Source organism: Acanthochromis polyacanthus, chromosome 11, assembly GCF_021347895.1.
Source record: "Acanthochromis polyacanthus isolate Apoly-LR-REF ecotype Palm Island chromosome 11, KAUST_Apoly_ChrSc, whole genome shotgun sequence".
In the NCBI taxonomy this organism is placed as follows: Eukaryota; Metazoa; Chordata; class Actinopteri; family Pomacentridae; genus Acanthochromis; species Acanthochromis polyacanthus.
In genome coordinates, this window is record NC_067123.1 from 12,466,860 (window position 1) to 12,486,845 (window position 19,986).

At 37.9% G+C, this 19,986-nt stretch overlaps 1 protein-coding gene across 3 annotated transcripts in view; it reads left to right on the forward strand.

The window, feature by feature from the left end:
• Positions 1 to 7,928: 7,928 nt before the first annotated feature.
• LOC110966091 (collagen alpha-1(XIV) chain-like) overlaps positions 7,929 to 19,986 on the forward strand; it is a 332,534-nt gene continuing 320,476 nt past the window's right edge. For all 3 annotated transcript variants that reach the window (XM_051955093.1, XM_051955095.1, XM_051955094.1), the window contains exons 1-2: positions 7,929 to 8,068; positions 9,126 to 9,241. In XM_051955093.1, coding sequence (XP_051811053.1) covers positions 9,160 to 9,241 — 82 coding nt within the window. In that variant the 5' untranslated portion in view covers positions 7,929 to 8,068; positions 9,126 to 9,159. The remainder of the gene's footprint in view (positions 8,069 to 9,125; positions 9,242 to 19,986) is intronic.

A 19,986-nucleotide genomic window follows, 5' to 3' on the forward strand; every position in this document is an offset into this window, starting at 1 on the left:
ATGCTAATACAATTCCAACTTAAACTTAACATAGCTTTAACTTCCACGTCTAATGTAAAATAACATTAAAAACCTGTGACTCTGACAATAAAATGTTCTTTTTTGAAGAAAATCCCATTTTTGACAAAAGATGAATTTAAATTTATTTATTTCAAATTAATTTTTTTAAATCTAAAAGATAAAGCTAAACATTTAATACTGTGAACATTTAATATTTCTAAAGCTATTACTATTAGTATAAATTTACAGGAATAACTATACTGGTACTATAATTTTATCCAAATGTGTTAATTAAATGAAAGATATTTTTGCTTAATTATGAAGTTTTGACAGCAAAAATTGTATAATTACATCACACTCTAAAACAACATAATGAGCAAAAGAATGAGATGAAACAAAATAGAATGTAATAAAGTCATGAAATCAGTCATAGACAAAACAAAAAGGTGATGAGATGTAATAATAAAATCATCAACCACAGAAAAAATATTGTAAAAGTATTGTAAAATATGTAAATGTAATGTTCAATAAAATAAAATAGAATGAATTAATAAAATTATCATCAATCAAAGAAAAAAATTACAATAAAAAAGAAATTCAATAAACTAACACAGGATATATTAATAATATCAACACTTATGATAGGAAATTAAATGAAATAACATAAAATAAATTAAACTTTTTTTTTCAGTAGATGTGCTTAGGAAATATAATATAATTACTCCAAATCCCAGTTGCATTTCACCAGGTTTAAAATAACTGCATGTTGAGTTGCATCATGGGAATCTGAGGTGTAATGTGAATATTATCTATCCAGGACAGAACGTGAAACAGAGTTTAATGTGTCCGTGTCATCTTTTCTCATTCATGTAGCCATCTCTGCCCTCGGTGAGGACACAAACCATCATTATTTTCCTTTTTGCTCACAATCAGTTCGTGTTGTGCCGCTCTGCAGGTGAACCAGGTCACATTGTCGGTTTCAGTGGGGACACAAATACCATTTGATTCTTCTCCCATTTGCAGTCCCTCCGCATAATAAAGCCTTGGCTCTGTGGTTTGTCAATACACAGACTCTGCGTGAGGCACAAATGTTGGCACAAGAAATTAGTCTGTTTCCAAAAACACAAAACACATTTTGCATGCTGAGAATCTGAGATGAGTCATAACTTTAACAGCTCATGACATGTGATTTGATTTGATGCCAGTTGCAGGACGATATCTAATGCTTCTCAGTGCAGAGGATTACCTTAAATCTGTGTTTTTAAAATTAATTTAAAAGGCTTTTGAGCTGACCATCAGTTCTGCAAACATGCAAATTCCATACATTCCCATGAAATTGCAGCCGATGCCAGTGCAGGTTAAATTAAATCAACCACTACTGAGATTTGTCCCCACTGAGGTGCATTAGTGTGTGTGTGTGGGGGGGAACACAGTTCCAACATGAACACCAGCTTGAAGAAAACTCGTGGAGACACTTTGTTTTTTCAAGCAGCAGTTGGGGAGCCATGAAACTCCACATCTGAAGGGAACACAGAACCTCACTGTTAAATATTTATGACTATGATAATACAGGAGACTTCAGAGACCTCGATTTCTACTGTTAAAGGCTACACGCTCAGCAAACAAACTCATAATAGCTGGAGAAACTTAACCCTCACCTTCAGCAGACTCGGGCCCATTATTCATTCAAGGCTCGGCGCTATCGTCAAGATAAGGACACCTGCACATCCAGAGCTGCAGCTTTGTGCGGTTGTTACTGAAATATCTGAAGGAATTCAGCCTGATAGTAAACATTAAAATGAATCTACGGCAAAAACATGTCAACATGACCTTTAAAAAGTCACCTCCACTGTAAAAAAACAAAACAAAAAACAAAACAAACAAAAAAACAATGAACAAATCTTTGCTTTCAATATTTACCTGTCATCAGTCATTGTTTACAGCAAAAAGCTGTTTAAATTCACTTTCAACTTTTAAACATGACTGTTTTTGAAGTATACATCACTGGAAAAAATATGTTTTTAAACTAACTTTTTGACCAATGTACAATTATTTATTTATTTATTTTTTCACAAGTTTGCCCAATTTTGTTAAATTATAGATAACAGTTAGTAAAATCAGAGAAAAAAAACTATTAATTTACATGTTAATGGAAGAAAGCCAGGCAAAACTCAAAATAAAATCCAAATCTGTATCAGTACATTTACACAAATGTTATTTTACGAGGTTTGACCACGTATGCAAATCTAGATAAATAACATGTATATTTTTAACAGATATTTGCAGCTACTTGACAGAGAATTTAAGGATCAAAGCATTAAGAACTAAAACATAAGTGGTTTTGATCTGTTATTTTATAAATTGTCCCTGTTTTGTCAAATCACAAGTAGCATCCAGTAAAATCAAAAACAAAACCCAAAACATTTTTTATTTAATGTTGAGTGTAAAAACAAAAACATTTTTAACTAGTTTTAACTGTAAATTTACAATTATTTTACAGATTTTCCCAGTTTTGTTAAATTTCAGATAACAAGCAAAAACACAGAAAAATGGTATTAATTTATAAGTTTTTGGTAGAAAAATAGGCCCAAACTGGAAATTACTGCCAAATCTGTGTTGTTATATTTACCAATATGTTGTTTTAAAAGGTCTGATCATAAAATACATACTTCTAAAAATGTACTTAAAACAGGAAAAAGCATATCATTATTGTTTACATGTTTGTAGTTACTTTATGGAGAAATAGGAATTAAAACACTAAGGATTAAAAAATGCTAGATGGCTTTTGATCAGTTGTTTTACAAATTTCCCAGTTTTGTGAAATTACAGGTGATACCAACTGAATGAAGGAAAAAAAAATTTACACAATGACTGAAAAATATCATGAATGGATGTAAGAGAGCAATTTATTAAAAAATAATAATTAAAAACAAGCCCAAACTGTACAGAAAACGTACATACAACAATAACACTGTTCTACTATATTTAAACTAGCTAAAAATATCATTCTTCTACAAGAATTTTCTGCTATTTTGAAAGAAGCTAAAAAAAGAACAACCTAAACCTGTTAATACTTAAGTATGACTTTACATGTTAACCATAACAAAACACAGCCTAAAACTTTATTTCTATTTTACAAGTAATATGCATTTTTCCCTCAACTTTTTCGAGGTATTTTGTGCTAACTTTTTACAGAAATTACATATTCTATTAATTTATTTATTGCTATTTTTGAGGCAAATGCTAATGTTTGTTTTTCTGTTCAGCCCATGTGATAATCTATAAATTTCCATTATCCATCCATCCATCATCCATTCTCTATACACCTCTTTATCCTCACTAGGGTCGTGGGGGGTGCTGGAGCCTATCCCAGCTGACTCGGGCGAAGGCAGGGGACACCCTGGACAGGTCGCCAGTCTGTCACAGGGCTACATATACAGACAAACAATCACACTCACATTTAGAGTAACCAATTAACCTCAGCATATTTTTGGACCGTGGGAGGAAGCCGGAGTACCCGGAGAAAACCCACACATGCACAGGGAGAACATGCAAACTCCATGCAGAAAGATCCCAGGCCCAGGCCAGGATTTGAACGGGGGATCTTCTTGCTGCAAGGCGTAAGTGCTAACCACTAGGCCACTGTGCAGCCCCAATTTCCATTATCTTCTGGTCATTTAAAGGTGCTTACTGCTGTTTAAGTGCTATTTTTAAGCTCATATTTGCACAAAATTAAAATAAGTTAATTAGTAGATAAATAGCTATGCAACACATCTGACTGACAGTTTTTTTATGTACAGCTTTAAGCTTATCTTTTTGGGCATTATTGTCTCCACATTTTCACCATGTATTCATAATTTTTACAGTTGCATAATTTTTATTTTATTGATTTGGTCAGAAAAGAAGTTTAAACACGAAAAATGTTCAATAAATGAAATATTTCCATTTTGGTTTGGCAACTTTTTGTAGTCTGCTTTGATTGTTTCTCTCCCCCACAACGACCTTGAAATCAAGTTTAATGTTTTTGTTTCAATCCTCCCTCCACTTGAAGATTTACAACCAGGCCTAAACAGAAAGTGGCACATTAACCCTTTAACTGCGAGCCCCGGGGAGCCTCTTAGCATACAGCCAGGGGCCACAGAAATACACATTTCGTCCCTCAGTCAGCCTGCTGCTCCAACGCATTTTTCTGGTGCCTCGCCTCACATTAAAGCAGGTAAAAGGAATGAATAGCTGCAGGGATGGATGGTGAATGAAGTGGGAAACACCCATCAGTCCGCTGCAAGTCTCAACTGAGAAAAAGCGAGAAGCAGAGGAGTGAAGCTGAGCAGAGAACGAAGCAGTTAGATGGGAAGTCAGGCAATGTCGCCTTCAGATTTAAAGACAGGCTTCATTAACTCACCAAGGCGAGGTCCAAACTGCTATTTTCTGCTGTAGATTTATGTAAAAGTCACCAGCATACAACTTAATATGCTCAATTTAATATCTTATGCAAATAAAAGGCAGTAAATACAGAATTTGTGAAAAATGTCACTTTCAGACTCCCACAGCACTTGTTCACTGGTCTAAAATGCAAAATGATGCTTAAGTCCTTTTCTGAACAAAACAAAATTCAAAATGTCTAAAATTGTGTTGAAGGCTTTTTTTAAAAAAATACAAATTTAATTTATTTTTACAGAAAATTTCTTAAGACAAATATGTTTGTCACTGACTGCTATAAAAACCAACATAGATCTCTCAAAGAACTATTTTCGTTAGGTTGTTTTTCCATTCAAACCTCATTTAAACTAAAAGTACACTGAAAATATCATTTACAGTGTAGCTGATGACAAATGTATCAAAAGACAGCTCTGGTAAAATAATATAGAAAATGTCTGGGCATTTTAATTGAGTCAAAATTTCAACTGTTCTGCAGCTTCTTTCAATTTGTAGATGCACGGTGAGTAAAAACATCTGCATTATAACCTAATGATTTCTTTGTTAAGGGACGCCATTAAAAGACAGCAATGTGGCACAAAAAAGCAATAAGTGACTGGTATCATGCAACAAAATACCTGGAACATGCAAATGTTAATTGCACTATTGTATAAATCACTACAATAAACTAACCCCTATTGATATAGTTGTAATTGGAACCCAAACAATATGATGCAAAATTTAGATCATATCAAGCATGTGATAAGTTTATATAACTTATATTTTGAAAAAGTATGCCCCACCTATAAAATTACAATCTTTACCCTTGAAAAATGTTAAAAAAACAAAACAAAAAACACCCTCAAATAATTATGATTACAAATAAAATAATGAACTGTTAAAATCAGAGCATGTCAAGTACTGATATGAGTTACAAAAGTCTTGTACATTTGACCCTTTGACCTCCTTTTATTTTGAAAAAGTATGCCCCACCTATGAATTTACAACATTTATCCTTGAAAAAAAATAGTCAAATCATTCTTGTTTAAAAATGAAAAAAGATTAGAAATACCATAGCAAGTTATTAAATGTAGATCTTTCCAAGTTGAAGACAAATTTACATGACAAGTTTGGAAAATTGACCACTTTGACCTCTTTTCTTTTGAGAAAATGTTTCTTTTCTTTTCCTCATTTATCCTTGAAAAATGGCCAAACCACCATCATGAAACAAATAATTATGATTTTTAATACAACAAGAAAAGCATGGCTGCTCAGTCGTATTGTTTCCAACGGATGAAATCTTGAAAAAAATTGTGGCAAAAATCACGCCACCATAAAATGTGGCCATTTAATATATATATGTATCCACAAATAAAATGAGTTTTTGCTGAGCACAGGTGTGTTTTATGCATGTGTACGTTATGTACGGTTACCGAATTGTATGACCTAAATATATAGCGGATGGCGGGAATTGATGGGACTCTTAAACACCCCCACAATTTTATCAGTTGTTCCTTGTATAATTTTCGGTGCATAAGTCCCGATACGTCTGCAACGGTCAATTTGTAGTAGGATTGCAATCATGTGATCATCAGCAGGCAGCTGACATAGTGTTCACTTGTAGTCATACCTGCAGTGACGCATGCCGCTATCTCACAGTGATGCAAAAATCTTTTAAAAAATCTGTGAATTCAGACTATAAGCCGCATCATTACCAAAATTGAGTCATTTGGTCCTTGTGTCATTTCTGACCTTCCCTGAAGATCTCATCCAAATTTGTAAATCTGTTGTAGAGTAATGTGACAGACAGGCAGGCAAGTAGACAGCCAGACAGACAGCTCTGCCAAGGCTCTGCTTCCTTGGTGGAGTAATAAGGGACTGTTAAAATTACATAATTTTTTTGCATGTGCGTTTGCACCAGGTTCTTGTAAAATTGGCCTCTTTAATTTTGAAAACCTATAAAATGAATGCTTCATATTTATATAATAAAAGTGATCATATCAAGTACAATATAAGTTGCAATGTTGCATAAAAATGTTGTATATTGAACACATTTTCATTGTTTTTAATGTTATTTTACATTACATGTGTACATTTTTATTTTGGTGTTATCAATATTTTCGTCTTTTTCAATAATACAGAAAATAGACAAATTTATAACACATATAAAGGAAAAATCAGTGAAATTCCAGATTTTATTTATTTATTTACTTACTTTGCTCATACGTGACTGCACACAGGGCCGTGCGGCCCAATAGGCAGAATAGTCAAATGCTAGGGGCGCAAGTCAGCCGGGGGGCGGCACCGCAGGTGAGAACTGACCAAAGACACGTTGCCTGTGTGTAGGCGATGCTACCGTCATTGAACTTCACTAACTGGCTTCAATTTATTTTAAGCCATTAAAATAAATGATCAACTGAAACACAAGTGAATATTTACATATTTATATGAATGGAAACATGACTCCATGCGTCCCAGACGGCCGTACAACAGGAGGGGATTACATCGTCTATATCAGACACGTCATTACCAGTGTATCACATTTATTTAGAACAGGTGTACTGAAGTTGTTGTTCCACATACAGTAATTATTTACATGTTACAATTTTGAGATGTTTATATTGACATTAGCTTGCTGCTGTGTTTCGGATGTCCAAGGTCAGGGATGTTATGTCAGGTGTTACCATGTATTTACCTTCCCATGTAAACACCCAGTTAATCAATTACCTTACTGTCTCTTTTTAGATTCACTTCTGAAATATTTATCTTCCACTCCTGCCACTACTGGATCAACAGCAGCTATGAAGACAAGACAAGTCAGGCTGTAGAAGTCAGTTTGTGGACATTAACATTCAAGTACACAGCCTTGTGTTCAACTGTTTTTTGCTTTCTTTTTTCTTTTTAAAAAAAAAATCTATATTTATTTAAGCTATTTAATGTTTGTTTCTTTTTAAGTGTGTAATTTATTTACAGTCTTGTGTTCAACTCTTTTTATTGGTTTGGACTTTTAAAATTTATTTCAATATTTATTGAAGGTATTTAATGTTATGTGTGTGTGTTTTAAGTGTGTAATTTATTTACAGCCTTGTGTTCAACTCTTTTTTTTACTTGTTTGCACTTTTAAAATTTGTTTTAATATTTATTGATGGTATTTAATGTTGTGTGTGTGTGCTTTTATTTACAGCCTTGTGTTCAACTCTTTTTTATTTGCATGCACTTTTACAATTTATTTCAATGTTTATTTAAGCTATTTAATGTGTGTGTGTTTTTTTTAAGTGTGTAATTTATGCTCCATAAAGTGAAAAATGTTTAAAGTTAGTTTATACGTATTTTCTTTTAATATCTTTTTTTGGGCGGGGGGCGTTGTGAGGGTCTCGCCTAGGGTGCCAAATGAGTCAGGAACGGCCCTGACTGCACAACTTGTCAAAAGGGCTGGACTATTTTCCAGCGAAGTGCACCTGGCAAATGTGAGATTTTATTTTGAAACGCGTAACCGGGGCTGCGGCGCCACATCGTGTCTGAATTGTGCGCAGGTCGACATCGCAGAGTTGGTGAACAGAGTGGATCAGAGTCGCTTTTGAGGGAGTGGTGAGCGCGTCGCACAGCTGTCCAGAGGAGAGCAGCGGAGCCTGGAACCGTCTGACCCGAGAAGGTACGGCTGCTCTTTTACGCACAAACGTCTCAGCTCTTGGAGGAACCTTTTTGTTTCTCCACGCCGCTGCGCTCCACGCGTGCTGCTGCTGATGGCGGCTCTCACCTGTGCTGATTCCAATTAAGGGAATAAAAAAACAATTTGCTTTTATTTACTGTCAGCACAAGGTGGTTTGGCAGCGACGCGGTGTTTGTTGAAACGTGATATGTTTTCGTGCGCAACAACCGATTCTTTCTACTGTAGCAGCTACCTAACTACTGATTGATCCGGTAGATGCAAAAACACCACATGTACAATGATCCTCGGATGCTGTTTTATAGGCTGAATTTTAATTTTAAAGCAGGTGTTTGAATTTTTTTATTTATTTATTTATTTATTTATTTTGTGTGTGTATTCTGAAGGCAGAACTGCTTCCAGGAGACCTCAAATCCCAACTCTGTTTTTAATACCTCCATGCTGCCACGGTGCACATGCCAAATTGTAGCAGTCAGACATGGCAATAAATAAATGAAAATTGCTTGGAATTAAAAGTTGGCTGCAGCGTTACTTGGAAACAGATGCTTTTTTCCTTGAGATTCCTGCCTCCAGTTATTTAAGAAAAGTGTTTTTAATCAGTATTCCACGTGTTTGTGTTGCTGCACCTTCACTACTCTGCAGGGAGGAATGAATGTTCCTCATCCTCGATGCAGCTGCATGTGTTGGAGAAGCATTTTGTGTCACTCTTGCAAAGGAGAGGGATGAAGCACCTGCAAGCTTCATTTGAAAGGGATTTGAGGGGCGCAGAAGGCAACTGCGAGCACTTTAACAAACCCTGCAGAGTTAATGAAACCACAGGGCCTGTTTGGATGCATTTGCAAGTAATTGTAGGCTTTACTACAAAATGCATCCACAGAATTGATTCAGTCTGACCCAGATCTCAGTGCCTTAATTTTACAGCCCCCCCCAATCCTCCTTTGTCCTCCTTTGTCTCTGCACTTCACCTGCTTTTTAACCATCCTTTCCTCCCTCCCTCTCTCTCTCTCTCATGTCCCTGTTTTTCCTCCTTCACTCTGCACAGGTGTGTCGTGTCCTCCGGTTCTGCTCCTATCAGGATGCAGCTCTCAGTTGGACTGAGTCTCTGCCTGCTGGGCTTCATTCTCATCTCAGTTTGCCCTCAGACGGTGCATGGCCAAGGTAAGTACCTCCACTAGCCTTGCTTTCAATTCTAGGGCCAACGAGGTCAACGAGGCCAACGGGAGGTTTACCACACAGCACCAAAAGAAGCCTTATTAAGGGACAGCAGGGCCAACTGCAGTATTCCTCGACTGTAACTCCCAACAGAGCTCTCAAACCCAATGCTAAACTGATTCTACCCGACACTGTACTTAACACTCTGACCTTCAAGTATTTTTTATTTAGTTTTTTTTGCTCCCGCCACAGTTTTACTCACTGTGGGCTCATTTTTCCACTGCAATTTAAAGTCCTGCATTGTTATGTGAACAGAAATAGAAACTAATTGCTTCACTATTGCACCAAAGAGTGCAAATTTTTATGTTTTTTTTTTTTTTTTTTGGTTACAGATTTGAACGAGTGTTTCCTCATACTACTTTTTAATTTGTTTCCATATGTCTTTGGTCAGTTCTTTTTGTAAACACACCTTGCAATTCAGCTAAACAGTTCCAAAATTTTTGACTGTTGCTCACAGCTTAGTTACGAATGGCTTCACAGTTGCACCAAAGCGTGCAGAATTTTAGTTTTTTTTATTTTTTACTAAATCTGATTAGTTCTTACCAGTGTTCCATTTTTAATCAGTTTCCATACCTATCTACTGCCTGCTTTGTGTAAACACAGCCTGCAGTTCAGTCAAAAAGTCCTAGAATTTTTGACTGTTGCTTACAGTAGAGTCACTAGTGGCTTCACAGTTGCATCAGCGAGTGGTGAATATTTCCAGATTTATTTTTTACAGAATCTAATTGGTGTTTACGACTACTGCAACCTTTTTAATGTGTTTCCATAAGTGTTTCCTGTCGGCTTTGTGTATACACAGCCTGCAGTTCACCCGGACATTTTTGACTTTGGCTTACAGCAGTTACTGATAGCTTAGTTATTGCACAAAGAGCACAGAATCAAGTTTATTTACAAAATCCAATTACTGTTTACTACCACTACATTTTTTATTTGTTTCCATATGCGTCTCCTCTTTGTTTTGTGTTGACACAGCCTGCAATTCAACCAAAAAGCCCTCAAATGTTAGCTACGTGACTGCGTCCCAGCTGAGTTGCTAGTGGCTTCACAGTTGCACGAAAGAACCCAGAATTTTGTTTTGTTTTCTAAATCCAGTTAACATTTACTACTATTACATTTTTGTTTCCAAAACTGTCTCCCCTGAGTAGAGCTGAGTCGCTAATTGCTTGAAAGCTGTAATACGTAGTGCAGAATTACTTCATGTTTTTCACAGAATCTGATTCAAATCTGATTTATTTTGGCTATTTTTTCATTTAGTAATGTAGAATAACCGGATTTTAACAAAATATCACAATTAGAAGCTTGGATTTGGTTCACCTTACCAAGAGAAATGGAAGTTACACACAATTTTTGGAGCAGTTTTTTTTCTCCGTTTTTAATGTTTCTAGTTCCGATAAATGGTATCATTCTAGTAATTTTTTTCCTTTTCTTTAATTACCTTTTCTCATCCCTTTCCAACCTGTTGCCGGAGGTTCAGAGCGTTAAGCAAACATTCACTGTGCTTTTTCATTATGGAGTTTTGCAAGGCTCTCATCACTGGTGCTAAATGCCAGTTTCCTCATGGAGTCCCAGGTTTAGCGCTTATTAAATACAGATTTACCCACAAATGGCAACCTGGAGCCTTAGAGACCATAAGCAAGGTTTTTTGCTTGAAAGCTCCCTACAGCTTCCCAGTATTGTGCCAACAAAGATTTTTGTACCATTTTGGTGTCAAATGAGGACAGGCATGGATTTTTATATCAGGACTAAACAAGAACAAATACAGATTGGTTTCCAAATTCACTGAAACAAATAAGCTCCTTCGGACATTATGACAATAATTACGAGTGAATTGCTGGCTTGGTAAACCTCAGCTTGGCCCTGTAGGTGGAAACGCAGGCATCGTTCTTTATATTTAGCAGGTTTCACTTCTGAGTTTTACTCTGACACAAGTTTGATGTGCAGCTTTGCTCTAAAGAAACTGACTTTTGTTTTGAAGTGTTTCTCTATCTTTAATTTGCCCTTTTAATGTGCATCTGTCTGCGTCAAAGGGAAACTTCTTGATGCCAAAATCAGAAGTGTCTTACTGTCTGCAAGGCAAACTGGTTCACTGTGGCACATTAGGGCACCGCTGTAATTAATCTACACATGTTTAGCCAACAGTGTTTATTCATTTTGGTTTATTTTAGAGGGTTCAGTTGGAATTCTAATGACAGATGTTTGTATGACTCGTAACCCTCTGAACTCAGAACAGTTTCTAGGTGTTTTTATTGCTCCTGTCATGTTTTTACTCACTGTTGGCTCATTTTTAAGTCCTGTATCTCCATGGAAACAGCACAAAAATGGTGAGATTGAAAAAATCTGGAATTGACATGTACAGCATTTTTAAGGTGACCACAGCTGTGACTAATATAGAAAAAAATTGTGATTTTTACCCACTATAGGTATTTTACTACTTACAGTCTGCAGTTCAGCCAAGAAGTTCCTGAATTTTTGTGACGTGACTATCAGTCATAGCACAGAGTTTTTTGTTTGTTTTTTAATAGAATCTGTTCTTTCTGAAGAGAGTTTTAAATGAGACCAGTAGGAAAAAAGTTATTTTGGTGGAAAATCTTGATTTTAAGCTCAGAGTTGATTAATTTTTTTGTTTTCTTGTACAGCAGGTGACAGATGTGTTGTTCTGAAAGTTAAATCTGACAGTCCTTTCTATTTTTACTGTTTCTGGCTGATGAATTGTCATTTTGGAGAATTTTTTTTAAAAAGACAGCAAGCACTTTAAACCTGCCAGCTGTGTTTTGGTGTTCAGAGGGTGAACTAGTCATAAATCTTAATGTGATTTGTTTGAAATGTTCATATCAGCTTACTAACTTCATGTAGTGTTGTGAACTTATCTACACTTCATTGGTGTTTAACTATAGAACCTCTCCATCTGTTATACAAGACCTGTTTGTGTAATTATGTTTTCCGCCTTTCTTATTCTGTCATCAATCAATGAGCTGATTTCACCCCATTAAACTCATCTATCTGCAATTAATGCGTAACCTCACTGATTGCCTCATTAGGGAGAGGTGAGACTCCTTAACACCATTCTTGTAATTAAACACCACCTTTTCTGGACTTCTTCTCTGGGAATGAGATGTGATGGATTGATATTCAAGATTGTCCAGAATGAGCTGCCCTGAATGAGGGTAGCCTTATTATACAAAGGACTTGACCATGGATCTCGAGTCGAGTTATTGCGCCTGTGTTTCAGTTATAACGTGTTGGGTGTCATGTCTGGTATGAGGTGGGAAAAGAAGCACACTGAAAGATTGATGTTTTTGCTCTGAGCAGTCAGGTACTTAAGCTGCAGCCAAACACTAGCTTTCGCTGGCAAACTTTCAAATCTTGTTGGCACCGTTGAGCCTGAAGCAAGACCAAACCTGCTCCAAAACCGAAGTCTGATGACACGCTTCCATAACTCTGCGCTCAAACTGTGGCCTGACACCTTGCCACGCCATAGTAGCAGATGAGGGGTGTGAAAAGCCATCATGCAATTAGCTAACTTGGATAACCGCTGTGCCACAAGCTTTCAGACAGTCAGGGGTTTCCGCTGTGATTCTGATTGGCCAGTTGTGAATCAATCTATAAATGATGTCATTGCAGACCTACTAGTTTACCACAATAATCTACATGCTTTAATCCAATTAAAGGTGTAAAAAGAACATTTCCACATTGAAAAGTCTTAAAAGACCAGTGTGATCAAACTTAACTTGGGTGATTTGAATCAGAGAAATAGGTACCAGTGAATGACACTTTATCAATAGAAATATGAAAATAGTTTGATAGAATAGTTTCATTGCATACAAACTACCATAAAAATGCATAACAAAGACGTAAAAGTCAGTTGCAAGAGCAAATTGAGTACTGTGTTATCAAACTATGTCTTTTCGGAATGTTTTAATAGATGCACTACAATAAAAACTACATACTGTGTGTTTAAGTCATATTTTAAATAAGATGTAAGCTTAACAGAGGATTTACTTGTCAAAATAACATAATCCGTATTTATTTTTTTTTGGCTCATGCTCCATACTTGGACATCTTTATCCACTCATATAAAACTGAAGAATTAGGGCTTATGAATACGATTAACCCTCTGACCCCAAGACCCATCTATGACTTTTAAAAGCATGAAATCTTTATTTAAAAAAATATCTCAAAAGAAACCATTCATCAGCCAGAATTTTATTTTATTTTTTAAAAAAGGAGAATTGTTTGATTTTGAAATTTCGGACAGTCTTTGAACTACCCGTCTGTGGCAAACCATTCTGTTGGTCCAAATCTAAGCTTAAAATTGTGTTCTTTAATCAAGTCACTTTATATAATTCATTTAAAAAATCACCTAAAATCTACCAATTGCATAAGCCAGATTCTATAAAAGGCAAAATTTTGGGCCAATAGTGACTCCACTGTAACCAACAGTCACGTAGCAAAAATTCAGGGACTTTTTGGCTAAACTGCAATCTGTGTACTTTTATGTATTTGTTAATTTTATGATTTATGCTATTAAAACTATATTTTACTCCACAAAAGACATTTTGAGTTCTCTCTGCTTCTCATCAGGACTTCATATACATAAAAATAAGCCCACAGTGAAAAATAATGTGACATGAGCAAAAAATAACAAAAACATCCAAAAATTGCTTGAAGTTCAGAGGGTTAATCAATTGATCATTCATTCGATCCATAATTAAAAAAAGATATGAAGAAACAAAAGACAGAAATGTTGAAGCCATTGAATACTCATAATACATTTACATTATTAATTGATTGAAATGAATGATTAATGGTTTTATTCTTGGCTCGATTTGACTCGATTGTTGAGATTTAGCTCAGAGTGGGAATCTGTTTATCTTCAACAAGTGTTTACCAGTAAGTCTGCAGGAGACAATTGGCCCTGTGAGCTTGTGCGACACAATAACTCACAATAAGGACAGTCACTGGGTTTTGGCCAGAGTACGAGCAAACTCAAAGCAACCCGCAGCATTCCTCAGTGAAGAGGCCTTAGAGCGTTAGCCTCGGCTACAGCGCTGACCCAGGAGGAGCCCAGGAGTTATTTCACTGGGAAACTCCACAGCTCTGGGGCTCTTTTCAAGTGAGGTGAGAAGTAAGACAATGAGAGATGTGGAATATTGTTTACTAAGACGCTGTTGTGCCACATGGAAAGGTGTGCTAAAGCTGCTATTAGATAATTACTTAGTCTAATTTTAAAATACTCAACTCAACACCTGCCATAGAATCCCTGTTTAAAGGTTAAAGGTCAAAGAATGATTTTAGTGGCTCAGTGCAGGCTTTGTAGAAAGATCTCAGGTTTTTCTGGAGGGACTTTCTGAAGGTTTCTGTCCCTGAAGGGGAAACAGGCAAAAGGAATGTGGTCAAATATCTTTCACTCTGTCGTACTTACCTAGGTCATTGACATTCCAGCGAATGTGATCAGAAGCTGAGGAACAAAGAGCAGACACCTGTTTTTCTTGTCATGTTTGACATTATCAGAAAGTCTATAATGTATAGATGCAGCAAAAGTGGTGCCCTCTGCCTGAAACAGAGTCCCCTTCCTAAGCCAGCGGTGTCACATTTAGAGGGAAAAGCGCAGCGTGCAGTCTAGTGATGTGTGATAATGATTTATTGATGTTGAGATGCTTCGTGTAGCATCTTTAAGTGAGTCTGCTGGCGGCAATAACAGCATTAAAGACACAAACTAAAAGTAATTTTGAGTCTGATGAAAACTTTCTATCTCTGAGATTCTCGCTCACACTTGCGCTCAGCTCTTCGCTGTAATGCTGCTGCTATTTTAAAATGCGCTTCAAACTTGTGGAATCCACGGCGTGGTCGTGACAGACGTCTAAGCAGCAGTCGACTCGGCTGTTTGCACAAGATCCTCCATGAAAAATAGAGGAGAATTAAGTTTTGTATCTCGACTTTGCGAGGCCTTTTGTCTTCGATGGGATGTTTGCTCTCCATCCAATACTCATCACTGCATGAGAACGCAATCTCCCAGAGAAGATCCACGGCTTCCTCTGAGTGCGTTTGTGTGTGTGTGTGCTGCAAAGGAAACGGCAGGTTTCTTAAGAGGTGTGAGGGAAAAGTACAACGAGGTATTTCTTCCTTTTATTTTATTTATTTTTTTACATGCGAATATCGATATCGAGATTTGCTTGCTTCCAGCTGTGAACAAACATGCATAATTCATGTGCACGCGTGCCGAAGTGAATGCGCTCGTATAGAAGCACAGTTCAACCACACTGCAAACGGGTGCGAAATCTGCTTTTTGAATCACTCGGGATTTGAACAGCTCTCACAAGACAAGAGAGTGTCCTTTTGTTTCCGAAGCAGAGCTAAACCCTGAGCTGAAATCTCCATCCAGCCCTCATTCTCATCCGCAGGTTGGTGAGATAATTGGTACAGTATTCCTTATGTCTGTTGTGTGTAAATATATTTGCCTGCTGTTGAATGCACCAGCTTCACACTGAGGATTATCCTTCCTGTGCTGAACTCAAGTTTCTTTGTATACCTACATGAGTAGTTTTTTGCAGATAACCACCTGCATAAAAGAGGAGGTTCACTCAAAACGCAGAAGGGGTTATGAGCGACACATCTTTAGCAGCTCAGATGAATCCTGGATTGCGCATAAAGATGCAAGGAAGTGGATTAATCGGGTCAGAAAGGCCACTTTCTTTTCAAAGTTTTCCAAAAAGCGTTGCAAAAGTCCAATTTGCTAACATCCACGGAGAGACAGGATTTGTACATTTTGTCCCAAACAGCAGTAAACCTTCTAAAAGGTGCATTCTCTAGACTCAAATTGTTTTTCTCATTTTCCTTGTTTTGGGTGAACCATTCTTATAAGCCTCTTGTTTATTGCGCTCCAGAGCATCAGAGCTACACCAGACGTCAATCACCGTGTAGGTATTTAAAGAGCAGCAGCGGCAGCAGATGGCTCACCTCGTAACGAGGACACAAACATACAAATGAGTTTGTGGATTTCATATCTTATTTTCCACCCCCTGGCCTTTTCTGTTTGTTTTTTTTCCCCTCTATAGTTAACCAAAGGTAAACTGGGGAATGTGTTGCTTCGAGATACACATTTATCATCTGGGATTTGGCTCTGCTGGTGTGAAAATGATAGGGTGTTGTGGGTTGTTGACCCTGGAAATGTGGTTTCTGCCATTGCAGTGCTTTACAATAGCCTCAGTCTGGTGTTTTATCCCAAGTCTGTGTGAAAAAGCAACAATACTTTGTACAAATGCAGCGAAATGTGATTGTAGTAGGAAAAAAGTGTTGCTGCCTTTTCTAAATGGGGTTACGCACAGATCGAGGTTATTGTAAAGTGTATTTGTGTATTGTGCAGCTTGGTGTACATCTCAATACTCCTGCCAAGAACAGGAGAGGAATAGTATAGAGATGCTATTCCAGTACCTTTCCCTTTGGTGCCCTTTGTTCTTTTTTTTTTTTATCTTCTTACAGTTAAAAGAAAGTCACATTCACTCCTTTTGGTTATCCACTCCTCACCCCTGATGAATTTCAAAGCACAGAGACGCAAGACAGAAAAAAAATATATATGAAAAGAAAGAAAATGAGATGAAGACAGGGGAGGGATCAAATGTGTGGAGAACGACAACAGGGACAGAGGAGGAGACGTTGGAGAAAATGAATACAGGGGGACGATATAAGGGGGGAGGTGGTGGGAGGCCCCCAGGCGGCTGACAGGGCAAGCAACTAATCAGGCTGAGAGGCAGAGGCCGTCACTTTGATGCAGCCGGTAAGATGAGCACTGAAGACCTGTCGTGCCCCACAGAGATGAGACAGGCAAGTCAGTATCTGAGGAAACGAGGATGAGGAAGAGGAGGAGAATGGGACTTTTGGGGATTTTTTCTTAATGTGACATCTGTGCAAGCTAATCTCTCTGATGTGTATCCTCCGCTTGGATGAGATACAATTCATCCTTCTGTATTTAAAAAAAAAAAAATTTCCTCCTATCCTAACTGTTTAAAACCACAGATGGAGCCTCAACGCCACCATAACTCTGGAGGGAGTTCAATCTAACTTAACTTACTCGCAGTTGTGTGTTGTTGCTCAGCGGATGGGCAAAACAGAAGGAGAACAGACTCTGTTTTGTAAAACATCCCGAGTGACGCTGTATGCGACTATTGAAGGATTCAGAGACCCTTTGGTCACCTATAGTATCAACGGCTTAAATCCACGTGTCAACAGTTTGTCTATAGTTAAAAGGATTAACATATATTTCAGAAATCATATATTCTTCATTTAAAAAATAAGGGCTGTCATGAACCAAACAATATTTTGGTGGACTGAAACCATACCAATCAACTGGTCGAGAGGAAAAAAAAAATCTATACTTAATTAAGCATTGTACCTGCTGGACGTAGTAGCTTTAATGACTATAAAAAGAAACATAAAAACGCTAGTACAAGGGTTGATCAGAAAGTTTAGAAACTATACACAATTTCAAAACCTTGATAGAAACTTCGTCGCCATCCCCTCTAAAGTGGTCACCTTGTGCAGTGATACTGTGCTCCCAGTGCTCCTGCAACATTTGTAAAGGCACGTGTCCACTATATGTGATTTCCCCGCATGGCAACGCACTGCATCTGAAAATCGCATGGTCGGCGGGCGGTCACAAGCGGACCACAACATTGTCACATGACCAAGCTTTCAGCTTGACAGTCCAGCAGATGAGTCTGATAAATGCAGTGGCTCGGCCACAAACTTTCCCTTTTATTAGTTTGAGGACAGTTTCACGATGCGTGGAATCTCTGCATGCCGGTGTCCAGTCTACTCCATGCAAATGAGCTACAGCCCTTTCTGGTAAACGCACCGGATTGCACCTGGAAACACCCCGCGTGTGGCATTCTGCTCCGGTTGCGGTGCGTTTCCATCTGCGATTCGGTGTGTTTACCCGGAGAGGGCTGCAGCTCATTTGCATGAAGTTGAATGGACATCTACTTTATGCAAATTGGATGCAGCGTGCGGAGATTCCACGCATTGTGAAACTGTCCTCAAACTTGTAAACTAGGCTTCGCTGTACTAAAACGAGGACAGATTCCGCTGCTGCACAGCTTATTTCTTGCCTCAAATGCTTTCAGAAATACTTTTCGCTGAAGTGTTTTTGAAATAAAAGGGAAAGTTTCTAGCTGAGCTGTTGTGTTTATCCGACATGCCTTCTGGGCTGTCAAGCTGAAAGCTCGGTCACGTCCCCACGTAGCGGCCCGCTGTTGCTCGAGCACTGCCATGTGACAATGTTGTGGTCCGCTAGTGACTGCCCACCGGCCGTGCGATTTTCAGATGCGGTGTGTTGCCGTGTGGGAAAATCGCATGTAGTGGACACGCGCCTTAGCGCTCCTTGGTAGTCCTGTTATGTAAATACGTCAAGCACCACCTGCAAAAAGTGGTGAATTTCCTGAACTTTGTCAAAACAGTGACTCTTCAATTTCACTTTGAGGAAGATGAAGAAGTCACAGAGTCAAATCTGGTGAGCAGAGCAGTTGGACGGGGACAATTGTGTTGCTGTGGCCAAGAAACCAAAGTGTAATTACCACACTGTGATTAGGTGCACAGCACATTGGAGCACTCGCATGCTACTGCACCACAGTTCAGGTTGTTTGAATGTTGTCCTTCAGCCACCTCAGGAGAACTCTGTCTTGACAGTCCGACCCTGGAGGACGAATTCCTGATGCACAACCATGCGAATGTTGAAGAAAATAACCAACATGCTCCTGGAGCTACTGACCTGATACCCCTAGTTTAGTTTTAGAAACTTTGGCTCCACCACTGTAAAAACTGCAGTTTATTCTCCTGGTGGGAGCTGCAGACTCACCTATCATCACCAGTTATGATCCTCAACATGAAGGTTGGATCATCCAACGTAGAATGTAGCCAAAAAAAACGATCCTTATGTACATAGTAGTATATCACATGACTCCTGACACTTGACTTTTAGTGATCGCACCTGTTTTATGTAGGTGACCATGATGTGACCCACAAACTGTATCACAAACACTTTTTGATCAAACCTTATACTTTTAAAAGACCAGTAGCAACTCATGGTCACAGTACAATAACTATTTTGGACTTATAATGCAGATGAGTTAGCTGCTATTTGTAAAAGATCTCCCATGTTGATTGTCGAGCCGTGTTGTAAAAATTGCAGTTTGTAATACTTAGACTGAACTTTTTGGCCACAAAATGCAGCCAAACCGATGACCTCTTTGACATTGTGTCTGTTAGTTTGGAGTCAACTCCAAGCAAACATCTAGTACACAGTAAATAAGTTCAAGCAGTCATAATTATGTTGGACCTGTTGAAAGCTAAGAAAATAGGGGGATGTTCACAGGTAGTCTGTTCCTCTCTTTGCCAAAAATATGGAATTAATCCTGGAAAGCCATTGAGCTTTTCTCCAAATTAAAGTGACACCAGCGATTTTTTTCTTTTTCTTTTTTTTTTCCCCGACCAGGGAGAATTTCTTGATATAGACCAAACAACTGATTAGTCCACCTGGAGACTACAGCCCTACAAAACTCTAAAACAAAGCAGCTTGTGTCTTTTTTTTATTGCCAACCACAACAAGTTTGAACTCCATCCATTCTTATGGGTATAATCAACTAATAAACATCAATGATGACAGCATTTGTTCCAGTATTACAAAATATGGATTGTGC